The sequence below is a fragment of the Pavona decussata genome, unplaced genomic scaffold (assembly GCF_977016875.1).
Source record: "Pavona decussata unplaced genomic scaffold, jaPavDecu1.1 SCAFFOLD_170, whole genome shotgun sequence".
NCBI lineage: Eukaryota > Metazoa > Cnidaria > Anthozoa > Scleractinia > Agariciidae > Pavona > Pavona decussata.
Window position 1 is genome coordinate 148,512 of NW_028145581.1, and position 19,570 is coordinate 168,081.

The 19,570-nt window shown below is 40.8% G+C and overlaps 1 protein-coding gene across 2 annotated transcripts in view; it reads right to left on the minus strand.

Moving 5' to 3' along the window:
- LOC146463971 (uncharacterized) overlaps positions 1 to 17,099 on the minus strand; it is a 59,339-nt gene extending 42,240 nt beyond the window's left edge. Inside the window, exons 1-4 of one of the 2 annotated variants that reach the window (XM_085083758.1) lie at positions 16,999 to 17,099; positions 8,722 to 8,911; positions 7,974 to 8,092; positions 4,780 to 6,903 (exon numbers count right to left, since the gene is read on the minus strand). In XM_085083758.1, the coding sequence (XP_084939884.1) occupies positions 6,679 to 6,903; positions 7,974 to 8,092; positions 8,722 to 8,911; positions 16,999 to 17,022 (558 nt within the window). In that variant the 5' untranslated portion in view covers positions 17,023 to 17,099 and the 3' untranslated portion in view covers positions 4,780 to 6,678. Of the gene's footprint in view, positions 1 to 4,779; positions 6,904 to 7,973; positions 8,093 to 8,721; positions 8,912 to 16,998 lie in introns of those variants that run through there. The other variant, XM_085083756.1, reaches the window with a different exon arrangement.
- Positions 17,100 to 19,570: the final 2,471 nt, after the last annotated feature.

Sequence of the window (19,570 nt, forward strand, 5' to 3'; positions counted from 1 at the left end):
GGCGACTCTGTTAGCGACAAACGTTTGAAATCTTCTTGACTCGTTACGAATGTACTGTAGAACCACGGTGGAATCTGTCCAGAAGATGGTGTCATCTATGGGGTACTCAAGCTCGTTTCGAATAAGGCAGTTTAGCTTCACCGCAACCACAGCAGCTGTTAACTCAAGACGTGGTATAGACATCACTTTAATGGGCGCTACGCGGGATTTACCAAGGACAAAGGGACAGTGAGCGACGCCTTCGTCATCAACAATTCGTAGATACGACACAGCACCGTAACCAGATTCTGATGCGTCGGAGAAATGGTGTAGCTCAACTCTGGCAACTGCGCTAAATCCTGAAGGCTTGAAACATCTAGGTACTGATAATGTTCTTAAACTGTTTAGTTCTCGTAGCCATCCTCGCCAAGTCACGTAATCCTCTTCCGATATTTCTTCATCCCATCCATATTTCTGGTTACACAAGCTCTGAAGTAGGCTCTTTGCATGAAGGATTACTGGCGCCACGAACCCCAGGGGGTCATACATCGAGCTAACAACCGACAATATTCCTCTGCGGGTTGGGGCCTTTTCCTGGTCCAAAATTCGGAAACTGAAGCTGTCTGTCTCCATGTCCCACTGGACACCCAATGTCCGTTCTGTAGGAAGATCATCCAAGTCAAGGTTGACAACTGAGGGTGCTCTCTCCGTCATTGGTACCGAAGCGATTATGTTCCTGTCGTTACTTATCCACTTGGTCAGGGGGAAACCTCCTCTAGACAGCAATTCTCGCAACTGGCTGGACAGTCGTACTGCTTCCTCTGTGGTAGCCACGGACTTTAAGCAGTCATCCACATAAAGGTTCCGACTGACGGTCTCGATAGTTTCGGAATCGAACTCGCCTTGATTATCCAAAGCCGTCCTCTTCAGGCTAAAACTTGCGCAACTAGGCGATGACGTGGCACCGAACAAGTGTACAAGCATTTGGTGATCGACCGGCTCTTCTGTCAAATGACCATTGGGCCACCAAAGGAATCTCAACGCATGACAGTCTTCAGGGGCCACACGAACTTGGTGGAACATGCCTTCTATATCGGCCACCACTGCAACCGGTTCTTGACGGAAGCGTATGAGGACACCAACAAGTCCATTCGTCAAGTCTGGTCCCTGCAACAGCTGGTCGTTCAGCGATGTGCCCTTGAACTTGGCTGCGCAATCAAAGACAACTCTAACCTTTCCTGGATTTTGTGGATGGAAAACTGGATGATGGGGCAGGTACCAGACTGGTGTATCTTTATTAACTTCTAGTTCTTCATGGGGTACTTGCCTTGCATAACCACTTGAGACGTAACAGTCAATTGTTTCCTTGTACTTCTCAAACAGGTGTGGATCGCGCTGAAAGCGTTTCTTTAGGTTGTTCAGTCTCTTCATGGCAAATTCTCGACTGTTTGGAAGGCGTACAGACTTCTTTCTCCACGGTAACCCCAGTTGATAGTGACCATTCACGATCTTCACGGAAGGTTCCATTTGCGCCAAGGCTCTACGGTCTTCTACGGACATCGCAGTCTTTGAGGCTACAATAGGCTCGTTAAAGTCATTCCTAAACATTCTCTCCATTTGCTGGTGAAGCATTGCATCATCATGGCGAACAAAGTTCACACTGAAACAATTGTTTGTGCATGAATTCAAAGGTCCCATGAGAGTCCATCCGCGAGGGGTGCATACAGCATAAGGTTGACCACGCCTACCGCGCCTCTGGTCGCACACCCAGTGAGCTTCAGGAACGTCACAGCCGATGAGTAACGACACTTCGTCAGACTGAATTCTGGGAAAATGTATCCCCTTGAGATGAGACCACTTATCAGTATCTTCCTTCATGGGAGCACCCCCTCGAGGCAGACGTAAAGGGTCTACAGCCCAGATCCTACTTAGCGTGATTTCTTCATGCAGGTTAATTCCCCTCGCCACCAGAGAGACCTCGAGTCCATTTTGACAATCAGATGCCCCGTTAACGGTTGTTAGCGTGAATTCCTTTGGAAGACCAGACACGCCAAGTTTCTCCAACAGGCCAACATCACATAACGACACGTCTGATCCTGGGTCGAGCAAGGCGTTTGTCACAATTTCACCCTTCTGGCCCTGTCCCTTCACAACGACTGGAACAATCCTTAAGCAAACATTCTTCTTCCCAGACTCTGTGGCGCTGCAACGACCAGACTCTCCGGCCCCGCTGACGATATCGATACTGACACTATTCGCATCAGGGGTGGCTGCTGCTTTGTTAGGAGGGGTGTTACCATCATTGTTCTTCCTCTGAAGATGCAACATGGTGTGATGTTTCCAGCCACAGCCATTCACTTGGCATTTCATCTTGCTTCCACAATTTATGGCTATATGACTTCTTCCAAAACAATTATCACACAGCCCTGCCTGTCTGACGAAACTTTTCCTCTCTCCTGGGGTCATCGCTTTCATACGTTCACACTTCGCAAGCCAGTGTTGACCAGAACACAGAGGACAACTGGAAACGGGAGAAGTAACGTTTGGATGAGATCCATCTCTGGTTCCAATTTGCGTTGCAAAGCTCTTCCCTTTGCTTCGGTGGTCAGCGGTTTTCTCCTTTGATTGCTGCTTAACACGCCGCTCTTTCTCTGGAGATGAACCCACAAATTCTCCATACATTGTGTTGGCCAACATAGCTCTTTCCTCCACGAACTTCGCCAAATGCGAGAAAGTCGGCTCAACTCCTCGCAAGGTCAGCTGGCCTGCGGTGTCAGCCCACTTAGACTGCAAGTGAACAGGGAGGCGTCTCATTATCTTCACGAGTTTGTCGGAGCTGTTTATATCCGCTTCGTAACCCATTTGGACGAGGGTCAGTGCGCAGTTCTGCATCTCAACGGATAGATCAGACAAACCAACGACATCCGTAGCTCTTAAGTGAGGACCGTCCACTATCTTCGCGATGTGCGCATGCGCAATGACATGTTTCTGGCCAAACCTATGGTAGAGGATCTCTTTAGCCTTCTCGTAACCTTGTTCTGGTGGAGATATTATAGCACAATTCTTGATGGCCTCTCTGGCCTTTCCAGTGCAGAGCTGGATAAGGTAGGTGAGTCTTGATTCGGCATCTCGAACCCTTTTTGCGATGTTGACTTCAAAGTTGTTAACGAACAGCCAGTAGCTCAGTGGATTGCCATCATAGGTTAGGAGCTCTCTTTTTGGCATTTCAAGTGCTTGTTGGAGGGAATGAGCCATCATCTGTAAGGCTTCGTGTTGTTGCCCCAAAACCTGTTGCAGCTGTTGCGATCCAAGGAGATCTGCACCACTGGTAGCGGTCCGGGGAGGTCCCGGGTGCCACGGCTCCGCGCTTGGGTTGAGCTCCGATCTCGAATAATTTCTCCTTACTTGATTTGGGTCCTCACGGGGAAGAGGTGGTCTGGCTAAGGGTTTTCCACCCACTTCTTCTTTGTAGACTGGTTTCCTCTCAGACTTAGGGTATTCGGTGCCTGCGTAAACTCCATCAGTCGCCTTGGCTTTCTCTATTTCTTCTTCTGCTTTTAATAACGCGATGCGACGTTTGAGTTCATCTTCCTGAGATTTCATTTCAGCAATTTGCCGCTCCATTTCTCGTTCCATTTCCTGGCGCTTCATGAGGCTCTTTAGTTCCACTTCTCGGCGAAGTAAGTCAGCTTTAGCCTTTTTCGATTTATCACTTGCACGCGAACTCGACTTTGAACTCTTTGACTTCGAGGTCCCTGATTCAACCTGTGAAGGTGAGACGTGACGAGCAGAGGTGTTCAAATTCTGTTCATGAGTGGACGATGGCGTTTCAACTTTCCGAAGGCATTCTTCCACACGTTCATCAAACTCCTTTCTGTTAATCATTATGCTGTAATAATCATCCAGCGCCACTGATTTCGTTTCGGGCTCGATCGCGAGTTGATAATATTCTTCGTATGCCTGTAAACATCTACCGAACGCGGCTTCAACGTCTTTCCTTATCACAAGAACTTCGCGATAATTTTCGGAATTTTGCATCAGTAATTCGACGTCTTTGTACAACCTGTTCAGATATCCCAAGTGACCCGCTCGACTCTTCTTGAGGGAAAGCATTTTTTCGCGAGTGACACCTTCGACGTCGAGGCGTGAACTTGGTTGTCGAATCCTTTCAACATGATCGAATTCATCGCTCGCTTGCTGGTCCAACGGAGGATCTATTGACATAATTTGACCAAAATACAGACGAATAGACGATCCAGTAGCGTAATCCTTGTCAGAAACTGTAGTGAACGCACCGGTAACTTTAATTAAACTTCCATGACAGTTCCTTAACTGTAATTACACGTAATCATAACCAGTGATTTCTGACAGTCTGGATATAAAACTAACAACATAGGACAAGCGTCGCGAAACTAAATTAACATGAAGACCAACGGCTAACAACAAACTTTGGCGCAAAACGAAATATTTAAATAGTCCGCGAGGGGACTGGTACTAAGCGCTAAAGATATACCGCTGGAAGTATTGTTGCAACAGCCAGTATGCTCAAAGATTCTGGACTACTACAAGATCTTGAACAATATGCATTTTTAACAACAGGGCAGCCAAATGAATGTGCATATATGGAGACCCTGCCTACCCCATAAGGGGTTCATCTGCAGGGCCCCTTTAGAGATGCTTACCTCACTCCTCAGAACTAGCTTTACAACCACTCAATTAAAAGGTGGACTAAGCTAAGTACAGTATTATTTGAGAATTAGTGTACAACACTTGCTTGGAACAGCAGAAAGGCACCAGGAATCTTTGTTGCTCTTCTTTATTCTTTAAGGAACAGGATCTTCCCTACGTCAACTCTACAACAATTCTACTCTATTCTACGAGTATCACTCAAATCACGCCTTACTATATAGTGTGCTGTAAACATGTTTACGACCGTAATTCAACCAAAGCCACATGGTCCCAACCAGAGATAAAAACTGGTTTTGCCAAAATACACTTATCAGAAAGAACAACACAACTATTCTAAGAAAATAGATAGAAAGGGAGACCAATCAAGCTGATAAAATCCTTGAGTGTTTTGCCTTGATTTCAATCTTCGACGAGGTCCAAGCCAATGTTAAATGAAGTAGCAAACCTGTCCACAGCACAACTGTTAACTCTAATCTTTGAGCAAAAGGAAAATGTGAAATAATCGGGAAAATGTCTATCAAAACTACCGAAAGGAAATAACAAATGTATTCTAAAATTTAAGTCGAAAATGCACCCTTACATTAGCTTCACAAAAATAGTATTTTTAGTATAAGCATACCAAGCAATACCTTTACACTAAATCAACACTTCGGATCGGAAAGCGCTTAGGATACATGTATCTATGCTGTCTATGTCAACAATATTCAAATTTCGGTCACAGAGGTATTTTCCCGTAAGCTTTGCTGGGATATTGGCACTTAACAAGATGTCTTGAGCATTTTCAGTGCCCAACAGTGTTCAGTTTTCGTGAAAATTAATAATTAATAGCTCCGTTTGACTGCCGTATACAGTAAAACTAGCAAATTGTTTTCTTTATTTTATTAGCGACTTGAAGAACTTGAAACGTTTTGCAGGAGTTAGTTATTCATCCGGGTCCAGTTGTTCAAAGCGCGATTAAGCTAATCAAGTTTAATTATTAATGAGTAAGGATGTTTCCAAAGGAATTTTGTCCCTTAGTTTTGACTTATACTTTTCCCTAGCCCCTTGAATTAGCTTTTAAAAACATTTTTAACAGTTAGCAAAATGAAAGATGTCTCTTAACTTTTAAACATGCACGGATGATTAGCGCTAATCGCCTTTTGAACAATTGAGCCCCGGTTAGTATGCGATGTTTTTCTCGTCTGTTAATTTCCAACGTTCAAAAAGCATAATTGTTATCAACTCTATTGACACACGCTTTTCCAGGAATGTTTTTAAAGCCGTTCAAAAAACTCGCAGCTCGTGTTTTATCGGGTCTAAAACCACTCGGACGTACCTCGTGGTTTTGACCCGACAAAACACTCCTGCTCGTCTTTTAAACATTACTTCGTCTACAGTCGTTTATTGGCCTGGCTGCCACGAGTCTGTATACCTCAGCCGTAGAGCATCTGAACTAGTAATAGGGTGGTCGAAAGTTGGACTCCTGTGTCACTGACTGAGACAAAATACCTCTATCATTTATTCACCAGACAAAACATAACATCACTTTTTTCTCAAACAAATATCTAGTTAGCCTTTCATGGATACAAGTTTCTAACTGTTTATATTTGAAAAGCGATTGGTCAGCAAAAGTTTTCTTAATTGAAAGTGATGCGTCATCATCTAAAATAGACCAAAAAAATAATATAATAAAAGAACGTCATATCAAACTTGACTTATTTGAAAAGAAACAGGAACATAAAAACACAAGGCCGGTATTACCTAACTGTTGTGGGGTTGAAAGAGACCCTCCTTAATCCGTCATCTACAAGGCTAGCATGAACCTTTTCTAGCATAAGAGCCCATTCCAAAGGCAACTTGTAAAGGGCATGACCTCTCACTAACAATTCAACTAAATTAGCACCTAAGGGGATTGCGAAATTATAATTTTTGTAATATGTGGGAAAATATGACTCATTAACTAAGAATGTTCCATAATTATAAACTGTTCAATAGCTTCCCTGGGCCTTCACGAACCAATTCTGAAGATAACTAACGTCTCTGCCTTATAAATCTACAAGATATTTCTGAACTAATATTATGTGTCTCTATAAGAGATACGTTTTCACTGCAGTCACGGGTTACTCCAATGCACATCGTTACGTTAACAAGAGTGGGTTGGTATACGAATCCTCCTATGCTGCCGTCCCTGACAGGCTTCTCCATGAACACAAAAGCCTGGTCACTTGTGCTTCCAGTACTTCTGCATTGGTGTTGCTGTGAATGCAAGTGGAAATGTTATTAAACGTACTTAAGAAATGTTAGAAACAAATCAGTGCTCTTCTAGGTACTCTTCTAGTGACCGAAGTGTTCACTTGTCGACCATGAAACGAATAAAAAATTCACCGTAAAGGGATATATTATCGTGAATTCAGAAAGTATACGTATCTTAACCGTCAATATCTATTCCCACTCGAAGTCATTAATAATTCATGACGAAAAAAAAAAAAAAAAAAAGTAAATTACTACCGTGAAGGAAGTTTGGAAATGTGATCTTAATTATCATAAAATTGGTGAGCTTTTACTTTGAATTTCTCCAAGAATTATTTTATGTTTTGAGAAGATATATCACACACTCCAAAGACTGTTTCTTTCAAGCACCTAAAAGTTGGTTGAAAAACTGTTTATTAATCCACTTCTCGGTGTCTTGAAATTTGATCAAAGACCCTCCCTTGTGTTTTATATTTTACGAGAACGTTTGGCCAAAAGTTCCCAATAGTGTCTGGAAGAGATTTGTATCACTAGATCCATGAATTAGCCAAAACTGAGCGCTCAATTTGTGAAATCAGATGCAACCAAGTGGTGCAGATTCCGGCATTTCACATTAGCTGTCAGTAGTGAGTCGAAGTCACAGCCAATATCCCAAACTTTTCAAATTAACCAGATCAGGCAAATCTTGCCTGATTTGTTTTGAATAGCCGAAAAAGTTGAACACTGAATGATGAGCTCACAATGCCCTCTTTGACATTGACATCAGCTTAACCAAGGCTCGCAGTTTACTGTCACTTTCGCCCAAAAGCCACAGGGCCAATGAGCCTAATACGCGAAGCCCTCCTCTCCTAAATTAAGATGTTTTCAACGTATTGTTCCTTAATAATGGTCTTTTGCTGGAATGACAATAGACTATTGTTAAGAAACATTCCTTAAGATACCCCTTAAATTAGGAGTGCTCCGTCAATCTGGACTCAGGCTAAAAAGAATGAAAAAACGACAGATTTGGGGGGATTTTTTAGAACTTAACGGTAAAGTAGAAAGTAACAGAGTTTTTGTTCATGAGCGTGCCTCACCTCAAACACAAGTTTCCAATCTTGATTTTGTTTTGCTGCTTTCAGTGCGTACTGAATTCCGCTGCGTGGGTGAGTAAATTGTATGCACCGCCTTCCTTTCAAATTCATTATCTGAAATCCTTAATGAAATAGTATTTAATTGCTATGAAAAACATCTTTCAAGGCTTCAATTACACCATAATCGTTTGGAGACGGAGGTTGAACAATTATATTCTCCGACTCTTCTATCCTTGTGAGATGATCTCAGGACGGGCTACTGTACATTACGTGCTCAATAGAGCGGTTATCAATTGAGAGGCGGAGTTTGCTTTGGTTTTACTTAACCGCGCTCTGTGATTGGCTGGCAATTTCCTTTTTGGATCCCTGATTAACCCTCGTAAGATCTACTTTTCCCGCATAGTCATAAGTCTTTCAAGGCGTCTATTATACCATAATCGTTTGGAGACGGAGGTTAATTATGTTCTCCGAATCGTTTCATCCTTGTGAGATGAACTCAGGACGGGGTACTGTACATTACGTGCGCAGTAGAGTGGTTTTCAATTGAGAGGCGGAGTCAGTTGCTTTAGTTTTACTTAACTGCGCTCTCCGATTGGCTGACAATTTCCTTTTAGGATTCCAATAACCCTCGTAAGATCTACTTTTTACGCATAGTCATAAGCTGTACAAAAATATCTCTTTATAAGAGGTGCCGTCCTCAACTTCGAGCACACAAATTTGTCGAGCTTACCAGTCATGTGCGTGTACTTACCAGTGTTGGTGAATCTTTCCCATTTTAATGTACATCGGCGCTCTCCAGAAGAAGCTGTACAAACTACTCCAAGGGCACTCCCATTTGCGCAATTCAAACGTTCTTCTCTGAAGACGGAGCTAAGATAATATGAGTTCTGAGGTTTAGGGTTGACCTCGAAACAGGCCGTCAACAAAAACACGACCACAGCCTGAGAATAGAAAGATACAACGGCGCGTGTAAAATTTCAAGTCAATAGGGACCTTACAGTCAACCCAGGTCACGCGTGAACGATATTTTTGAAATTTGAACAGAGTTTTGAAATTTACATGTTAGTTTTGAAAATCGCCAACGGGATTTCAGAGTTCCCGTATAAATTTCCCTAGCTTATTGACGGTATAAAGCTATGAATTTTTCTTTACATTGCAAAATTGAATATTTCAAGAATAACAATTGTTTCCCAAGTATTTTGAATCTTTTTTTCAGTTAATGCGTCTTTTTCGGAACGATTTCCAGAGAAATGCCCAACATTCCATTCACACGTCGGACATTACAAAGAGAAATTCGAATGTTCATTTCATTCTTGGAAATACTGTTCACGCGTGACCTGGGTTGACTGTAAGATTAAGGTTTGTTTTCGTTTCCCGCAAACCAAAAAACTCTAAAAGTCACGTGACTTCGATCGTGCCGTCCCGTTTGAGGGTCAGGTTTCATCGTCAAGGACACTGTCTAGAGGTAAGTGAATTACGGCAGAGTTTTTCGCGGGTTTTAAAACTAAAAAGCGACGTTTAAACGTCAAATTTACTGTTTTAAAAGAGTTATCTCGATGAATGAGAGATTTGTTTGATTCAGTTACGAGATGACAAGAATTAAATTTAAAACAACAACAGCTACCTCAATACTATTCTCCTTGCAGCCGCCATCTTGTTTTCCTAAGAGTAAGCTATGATGCGTAGGCAAAAAGTAACCTTCAATCTTAATCCCGGATTATGTACATAGAGCGAACTCCGAACTGCAAACTGCTTGTCGAGGTTTGCGGTTTGCGGTTTACAAAGGAAACCCTTAATCGTAAGGTCCTTATTCACTTCCAGTTGGACGCGTACTTGTTTAGTGCAGAATCTATTCAGTGACAGTTGTAAAGTGACTCAAAAAACAGCCTGAAATACGTCTGCGTTCGCAGCCTGAGTAGACCGTGAATGTATGGACCGCTCGAGCAAATTTCCTGTGACAAGTTTCAGTGACTATCTTTGTTGCTCGTGTCCGAATTTTAGCTGACAAATGCATTTGCTAATAACAAACCAACGCACTAGTTTTATGTGTCAAAGGAAAAAATGTCATGCGAACTTTTGATACAATTGTTTCCTCTCGTGTTCAGAAAGCTTTTTTTTGTTGTTGTTGTTTTCCGGAAAAGTTTCCCATCTAAGGTAATCTTAGCATGAGGCCTTCCTGAGAGAGGGGTGGAGGGGGACAAAATGGGTAGGAAAGGCTGGCTTCTTTCATTCTAAGAAGTCAGTAGAGACAAAGACTTCTGACAAACTGTAATGAATGCATTTATAAACAAGAGCTCATTGGAAAAAATGGCCTGCAATAGCCGCTGTTCCGTAATGAGTTTATTGCGTGCCTGCGAGATAGGCAACGTAAAAACTGCTTATCTGCAAAAATATATTTCCTCGTTTTTATTTCTGATACTGCTGTCAAAAGAAATGACATTTGAACTCTAGTGGGAGTAAGGCTGTCATCATCCGGCAAGGGAATCCGTCAGTTGCAGCTGACAAGATTCAAACGTCTCGCGTGATTTAGGCGCTTTTAAAAATACTTTTTCAATCAAGGCGGTCGAACTTTATATAGTTAAAGTTTTTCGGTAACTAATGATGAAATGTTTTCAGAGCCTGTTGAACTCATCATTGTTGTTGTGGTTGTTCCCGTTTTTGCCGGTTTTGACGGCAAAGGCGACAAACTTGTGTTAACTATATCTAGGGAGGACAAAAAAGAGATGGTAGATCCACAGTACTAACGGTGACTAGACTGAGACTTAGCTTGGCCTTGGTTAGCTTTGATCACAATATAGGTAAGCCATAAGCTCAGAAAGAATCAAACTTTCCTGTTTTGTTTACTATACCGTGCTGACTGGGTCCTGACTATTTGAGCAGCTCGTTTATCCCAGCCGGCCGTGGGGCATTTGCACCCCACAGACTCTCCCAACTATAGAGCCTCTAGAAATATACGCAAGAAAGTGAGGAGATTATACCATTGGATATTAGAGCTCAAGAGTTGGCGAACATGTTTGTTCCCACGGGTCTTTTCAAATAACTTGTCAACGATCGTAGTCTTGATCGGCAGTTAATGAAGGTACTACTTACATTTCTTTATTCTTATATTAGAAGTGGAAGAGGAGGCAGGCTTCTCAGACAACAATGGCTGTGCTCTTTCCTTTGCGTGCAATGGTCACTGTTACTTATTGCGTGCAAACTTACAATCTTGTTATATCCAAATCGTTTCGTGATGTTTTTGTTCTTATATAGTGGGAGGTAATAAGGCTGTCGTTATCTGCCTCAGCCTTAAACCCGTCAGTTGCATCTGACACGATTCCAACAATTCGCGTGATTAAGGCGCGTGTTTAAATCAAGACGGGTCGAACCATAGTTCTTTCAATTGGTAACTGCTGAAGAAATTGTTTCAGAAGCTGATGAATTGATCACGAGAATGTCTCAGTGCTGTTGTCCTTTGTTGTTGTTGTTTTTGTTGTTGTTGTTTTTTTTATGGAATGAGAACGTGCCTTCCAAGCGCGGTTTTCTCTTCTTTTCTTGTTATATTTACAAAATCAATATAAAAAGGGAAAAAATTCATTCGCGCGTACGCGCCACTCACTATTATTCTGCAGACTGGATAGCTACCATCAAAAATTCAGAAAACTTAAATGGATCGGATTATTATTATTTTCTTATTTTTAATTTTTATTTATTATTATTTTTTTTTTTTTTTACAAATAACATCAAATGGTCTTTGCCAAGCATTTGCAAAGTAGTAAAGTACAATTTCCAAATGATAGTGAACCTAACCGCAGACTCAGTAGAAAAGTCTTCTGAACACTATCAATAAACTTAACAAGAACTGAAAAAAAAAACATTTCAAATACCAACATTATTAGATGGTCTTCAGTGCAAGCATTTGCGAGAATCGGCGAGCATAGCGTCTTCTGTCTTGTTACGAGTACGAGCATTGTTCAAATTTGTTTTGCGACTCCACCTACTCAAAGACGAGCAGGTAGCGCTTTTAATTTGAGAATTACGTATTTTATCAAAGAGGTCTTTTTCCGGTTCAATTTGGCGAGTGGTCTAGTGTGCTTAGTGGAGTTTCTCACTTGTGTTGTTCCCCAGCTGAATTTATCTAACGGACTCCGCATCCGAGTGAGGTGAAGTTAACAAAAATTACTGCAACTAGCGCAAGTTCACGCCGAGTGACGCAAGAAAGCTTTTCTCGCAAGGGAGATAATTAAATCTAAGGAACCGCTCGTCTAAAAAAGGGGATATGGAAATATCCCCATGCCCGTGATAAGCTTCCTTGCCAAACTTAAGTCATCTTCACTTACCGAAAATCTAAGCTGTGCATGCATTTAGTCTGCACTTCTGTTTCCCACGTTGACTGGGAAGATCACTACGGTTCTAATGCTAAATACATCCCTTTTTAAAGAATATCAATTTCCGCTCCATGATGGCCTCGGTTCAGATTGCTTCGCAGCTCCTTTAACAAAAATAACCACCCAGGTTGCTACTACATGAAGGCAGAGAATCTTTCAACATGCATAGTGCATAATAAAAAGCATCTAAAAATCTGCCATCAGTTGACATGCTATGCCAACAGCTAAAAGACCGTTTAAACTAACAAGCTGGATAACTTTGCGGCTATAGGCAAGAGAAAAGGTAAATAAACTAAATGACTTCCGGTAGAATTCGGCCAATTCTGTTCGCAAAGAGTTGACATTCAAAACAGCCCATTTATCGATCTCGGATTGACTTCATGATATTCCCCACACCATTTCCGTGATGCGAAAACCCCGGTTCTTCGTCACCCAAATTCGAGTTCAACTGTACATTACAGCAATCACTATTCAGTACGTTGAATCCGTGACAGTCGACCTCTTCAGCTACCAAGCACAAATTTTTCCCTTTAACACTTACCTCCGTAGCCGTGTCCGAAAACAATTTTAAGTTTAGGCGGCAGAGCCGACCTAAGAGTATAGGAGGCGCAATTTGCTTCTCACGGCTTCGCTGCTCGTGCTGGTAGCTCGACAGCCCAGACTTTCCTTCGCCCTCGGGGGGAGGGGAGTGGGGAAGACCCTTATATGTAATTGAGGGGTGGGAATGCTCGTCGGAAATTTTGAATTAAACCCGTAAAGGAGACCAACCTGGGCGTGGCCAAAGCTTTTTTGACCCCTAAAAAAGACCATTTTAAGACAAATATATATTTCTATATTTCATCGCGTGCAACTCTAAACGAGACCTTCACGGATAAATATAATGGCGTTTTGCCCAGAACACCCTAAGTGATAACAAAATCCGAAATTTACATCCCCAGGCGAGACGACGGATAGAACTTTCACTGGAAGCAAAATCCTCAGTCTCTTATGCACTCTCGCCCGCCTGATGTTGGATGTGACGATGCGCGGCACGTCTCCAGTCTTCGCGCTCTGAATGGTAGTCATAATCGTTTTACGGTAGATAAAAAGTTTTTCACGGCGTGTCTTAAAGTATATAATGAGGCAGGTTCTGCTGTAGAATGCTTGAAAGTTATATCTTTGAATTTTGCCAGGATATAGTGATCGGAAACCCCTAAAAACAATCGGTAGTATTTCCATGACCGTTTAGACATATCATGTCGGACGGCGCAGTCAGTGACTTGACCTCATAGCACGATCAAAGATTTTTTAAAACATCTGAAGCTAATCGATAACAACAACTTTCCTCCTGACCAAAAGTTATTATTTGTTTTGGCCCAGCGATTGGAAATGGCAGCATGGACAAAGTTAAAAGGGCAATTGACGGAGTCCTATGCCAAGCCATTCAAGCACTTTCTTGAATTATTCTGATTTCTTTAGAAACTCAGGATCTAATACAAACGTCACTCGGACTGTCACGGAACTCGAAGAAGCGTGATCAAATTGAATTTCTTTGGATGTCTGCCACGCAAGGATTAATTAAGACACAAGAGCGTGGTGCGCTAATCAATGGACATGTAGTACCAATTGTAAAACCGCAATCAGTTGACAAATACACTATACCCCACTTGCTTTCCGTGCACCGCAATCCGGCTTCCGATTGTTGACAGTCATGTCGGCTTATCAGCTAAACGACCGAAAATGGGATTTACAATATGAAGCATATCATGATGCACTAATCCACTTTCTTTCTAGTGCCAAAAGTGCCCGCCTCATCCGTTTCGTCAATATTTGTTATACTTACGGTGAAGTTGTAATCGGTGCTTGGGCCAAATTGTCCTTAGATTTTACAAAGAACGAATGACTTTCCCAGTTCCTCTGAATAAGGCTAGGTATAAGGATCTTTTCATACGTTGAGCATAATAATTAGACTTGGCTCATGCATGAAAGCTTCAACCTCTAAATCAATTACGTTTGACAAATAGCTGAAGCAAATAGATATGCAACTTTTCATCTGTCGGATCTAAAACTTGAACTATGAAACTGAGAATTATCAGCCCTGTTTTGGTCTTAAGTCTAACAACGAGGCTAGGAAAGGTGCCCGAATATTTGTTTTTCCTAAGAGCTCACATTGCAAAAAATGCAGAAAATTTTCAGCTTTCTGGTCTTAAATTCATAATGACTCCTCCAGAAAGACCACAGGGCGAATTTAAGGGATCAGTCACCGAATAAACAACAACAACAAATGAGTAATCAAGATATGATACTGTAAATCAAATTGTTTTATCTGCATTGAGTCTTTTCGAAAATGCGCGAGGTAACAGAGCTATATTGTAGGGCGAAATCAGAGACACAACCTCTTTTCTTTTTTTAGACGTTTGTTTCCTTTTAATGCAATGTTCTTAGAAATTATCCAAACCAGCGAGATATTGCCTTAAACAACACCTGTTTGACTAGGCACTGCGTCTGAGAAGTGGGACGTTACCTTTGGGCCCGACTTTGCGTTTTGATTTTTTTTTTTTTTTTCGCACAGCAGTTGGAAACAACGACTAGACCGCAAAAGGAAGTAGAGAAGGCCAAACCGCCTTTATTAAGCTAAGTTTACGTTTAAATATTTTACAATGATTAAAGAAACGGCCGATTTCAAGCAATTTACCAGCTGATATTCTTGGTATTTCATGTATGGGATCTATGAACCTACTGACGCAGATATCACGTATTGTTTCTCCCACTGACAGTAACCGCTTTCTACTGCAACTCTTTCTTAGATCAGATACTGAAGCAAATCAGGATGCAAATTAAGAGCCCAAGGGGTTCCTTCACAAAATTTGTGACGTCCATATCAAATCGTCAGAGAAAAATCACTTTCCAATTACCACAGATGTATTTGCAACATACCAAAAAAATCGAAAATTCCCGAGATCACCAACGCAATTTGTAAGCATTCATCAATTCCTAAAAGTCTATGTCCAGCTTTACTTACTGCAGAGATGAGTTTTAAATCCATTCAGTTCGTCCACTTGTCCTCAGGAACCTCAACTGAATAGGTCAATTCGGCTCTAATGTTAACAAGGCACGTACATGAAATGTTTTTTATAAAGGTCTCCGGGTTGGTATGTAAAAATGATTCCGGCAGATTGTCTACTGACAGCTACGTATCACGAATTATTGTCACGGATACCGTCTTCTTTTAAATACACCTAAAAACCAATAAGGTAAAAATCATGACTCGTGCTCACTCAGAAGGTATATATTTCAATGTAAATGACAGCTGACAGACGCCTTTTTGGTGTTTAAGGCATAAAAAGCTAATTTAAAAAGATAAGTTTTCAGTAAAGATTTAAAATACTGCAGTGATCTAGATTTCCGTATCGCAAGAGGTAAAGCATTTCACAGTGCGGGAGCCGTGCCGGCAAAAGACCTATCACCAACTGATCACAACATTTTCTCACGAGGAAAGCCTAGTTTAATTCCATCATTTGAGCGTAAGTGATAACACTTGAGTTATGTACATGCACTTACTTAAATCACGTAGGCAATCTAAGAGTATGCATAACTGACTCACTTGATATCTGCCTCATTGGCTGGCGCAGTCAGGACTTTAAAACGGGAAATAAAAATGAAGGGATATACTGCATAGCATAAAATGCTTTGCAGAATCTGAGTTTTGTTCTTGCATTTTTTGCGATTTTGACTTCCATACTTATAAAAACAAACATATCCCTAGGAATACTGATACCTCTCTCAATACCGTGTTTCCATCGGTACATTGCGAAGAAAGAAAACTTTCCAGTGCAAAAAGTGAGGAAAGCCTGTAAAAAATAACCGTATAAAAGCCTGGGGCAAGATTCACCAAGATGTATCCTAAGTATTGTATAAGTATTGTTTGAATAAGTGAATGACCATCGCAGTTATGTGCGGAAATTATCCAGTTGTTGCTCTTCTTCCCAAAGGAGAAAATGTCAATTTTTAGTAAATCGAAGCGAAATTTGAAAAGAAATTAAAATTAATGAATCAAATTTACAGGAGGAATATCGCGACGCAGCTTGAACAAAAACAAATCCTTCGTCAGTTATCGGTTTTTCCAATGATTGCAAAGAACAATTCGATCGAAATAAAATCTCCATTGATGATATTTATAAATTATTACAAAACAATCCCTGATTGGCTAAGCTTTGCGAATCGATTGATAACTGCTACACAAAAAGTAAGCTTGGGAGACTCTTCAGTTCGGCTTGTCATAAGATATCTTTCATAAACCAGAAGTTAGGATACACCCTAGGAGGGTTCTAAATTTTCCTCTTTCTGTTATATCTTGAGAGAAATGCATGTTAAGCCTTGACATAAATCCCTTTCGAATATAGACCTCTCATGCTCTAATTGTGCTAACTGAAAGCTAATTGTGCTAATTGAAAGCACCTCCTAAATTTTTAAGAAAGCTCTTAAAAAGCTTTTTACGAAGACTTCCTAGTCTAAGACGTGCCTGCTTTAATTTGTGAAAGTATATATTTTTTTCACTTGGCAAAACCTTAATATGTCCTGCGAAAAACCAAAAAAAATCATAACTCCCAATATAACCAACCTAAATTGTAAGCCTTGATTTTTTAAAATCTAACAGTTAAGCTGTCTAGCCGTTTACTTACTGCAGAGATGTGTTTTAAATCCATTTAGTTCGTCCACTTGTCCTCAGGATCCTCGATCAACTGAATAGATCAATTTGGCTCTAATGTTAAATAGGCACAGCACCAAATGTCAGTTTATAAAGGTCGGTTGGCATCAGGTTTCCTGTTCAAAGAGTCATGTGTAGAATCCGGTTTTAGAATGTCCCCACTGAAACTATATTTGTGGAAATGTAGCTTGTTGACAGATTCCCAGTTCCGTTCTAGGAAAAACCAGGATGGTGAAGGATTAGTAACAACGTGATCAACAGAACAGTTCTTGGCTCAATGTCCAGGATAACAAACATTTTCTTTTTGTTTCATGTTCATCCGGTATTTTATTGACTTATTTGGTCGTTAGTTTAGTTTGAATCTTAACTTTCAACGGAAATAACAGCTGAAAAAAAACCAAAAGGATGGTCATACAGGATGAACAAGATCTCTTCCAGAATAGTCACCAAGTGAAAGAGTTGATCGATATAAATTAAAATAAACATTAAATCAGTAGTTTCACCGAAACCAGATGACGGACTACGCGCTCAGTTCTCTACTTGATAATAGGGAGCTTAAGCACAGACGTTCGTGATTCACGAACGGCAACCGCAAGTCGAAAGTTTCCTTTTTTGGCGTGGTTTTGCTCCTTACCACGGACAGGAAAAGCTCTTCTTGATGACTGTGGCTTGTAGTTACAAATGCGATAACGTGAAAACCCTCCAAAAAGGGAAAAATTCAATTTCCGGTTGCCGTCTGTGGCTGAAAAACGTCTGTGCTTAAGTTCCTTAATACCCCTGTTGCGACGCCCCTGAAAAGTGATGAATTGTTCGTTTTTCATGTGACGTTATTTCGTAGCCAGATTTTTTATGACAAGTACGTAATTTCTCCGACCCGTTTTCAAGTCTTGCCTATATCATTCATGTCCGTACGTTTTCATCAATTTATCATATCGAATGTATACACTCGATTCAAAAAACTTTGTCACGTAAAAGGTATAAACTGTGAACGATAAGACTCAACACCTTCCTGGGAAAATGTTCTTCTTGTTAGGAGATAAAGGCACGTGCGGCTTTTAGGGTATAAAATTTTACAATACTCGGTATCTCTTCAAGTTCCTCCTTTAAATCTAGCCTTCAGGAAACAATATACAGTGGAACCCCGTTAATACGACCACCTTCGGGCCGTGAAAATGAGGTCGCAATAACGGGGTGGTCGGATTATAAGGCTGTAAAACTAAGGAAATGACTGCACTTTCAATTCGTTCGGGGCACAACAAATGGTCGTAATAACGAGGTGGTCGTATTAACGAAGTGGTCATAAAGCTGGGTTCTACTGTATCTACAGCAACTACTAAATCTGTATCTCTATTTTTGACGTTGCATGCTATTTTTTCTCAAATGTTTATAGATTTCGCGTTTCCCGTCTAATAGTTTCAACCGTAATTGTATCAACCGTCTCACATTCTTCAAACATTATATGTTATTGTAGCAACTCTGTAATGAGGAAGCCTTATTCTATAAGCCCTAAGGCTTCCTCACCACTTTCTCTGTAATATATATCTTTTTTACTCTCATTTTGCCTATTTTGTAATGGGTGAGATAAACAAACTTGAACTTGAACTTAAACATTTCTCGCGGACAAATGGAAAAAATACGTCTCTTTCTCCATTTTCGAAAAGCAATCAAAATATCTTGGTTTGTTGTTGGTTCTCGTCCTTGCTCCGAGAGGTTTTTCTCCGGTACTCTGGTTTTCATCTGTCCTCAAAAACCAACACTTCTAAATTTCAATTTAATCTGGAAAGTGTCCCTAATAAGTGCTCTGCGCTAAATACATTGACACTTAATAAAGTGATTGATTTATTTTATTTTATCTGTACACTCCCTTGAAAACTAAACCCATGTTCACTGCATGACTCATGCGAAGAGCAAAGCCATACCCAGTTACACATCAAAATGTTCAGCAGACGGCACCTACAAATGAATATACTGGTTAGGTTTGTTGGAGCAAGGAGTAGAATCAACCAGAACAACCTCAACCCACATATGAATGCGAATCCATGAATTGAACCCAGGTCATATTGGTGGAAGAAGAGTGGTCTCACCACTGCGCCATCTCTGGTCTCCACATCGAGCGAATTCTACATAACTTGAGTCATAAAGATTGTGTTGTGCCAGCTACTTAATACAGTATTTCCTGTTTTTCCTCTCACATTGATATTTACAAGCGTTATATTAAAGCTAGTAAAATTTATAAGTAATTAACACAACACATTTTTTTTATTAGCTTTTTGTAGCAACCTTCCAGTAATTCGCTTTCTCTGTTCAGACTGACTTGGGTGCATACTATTGGGACAATTCTGGCTAGTTTTATCCAGGTTCAGTTACGACAGAATACACAGAATATCAGTTACCAAAAGAATACAATTCCAGGTCTTCCCATTAACACGAAAAGCTTCCTAAACGGAACACAATTTCCCTTATTTTGAGCGAACTGTATTCCTTTCATGCCGCTATCGGTTTTCAGCATACTATTCTGTTAATTTCAAAAACCAGAATAGGTCTTA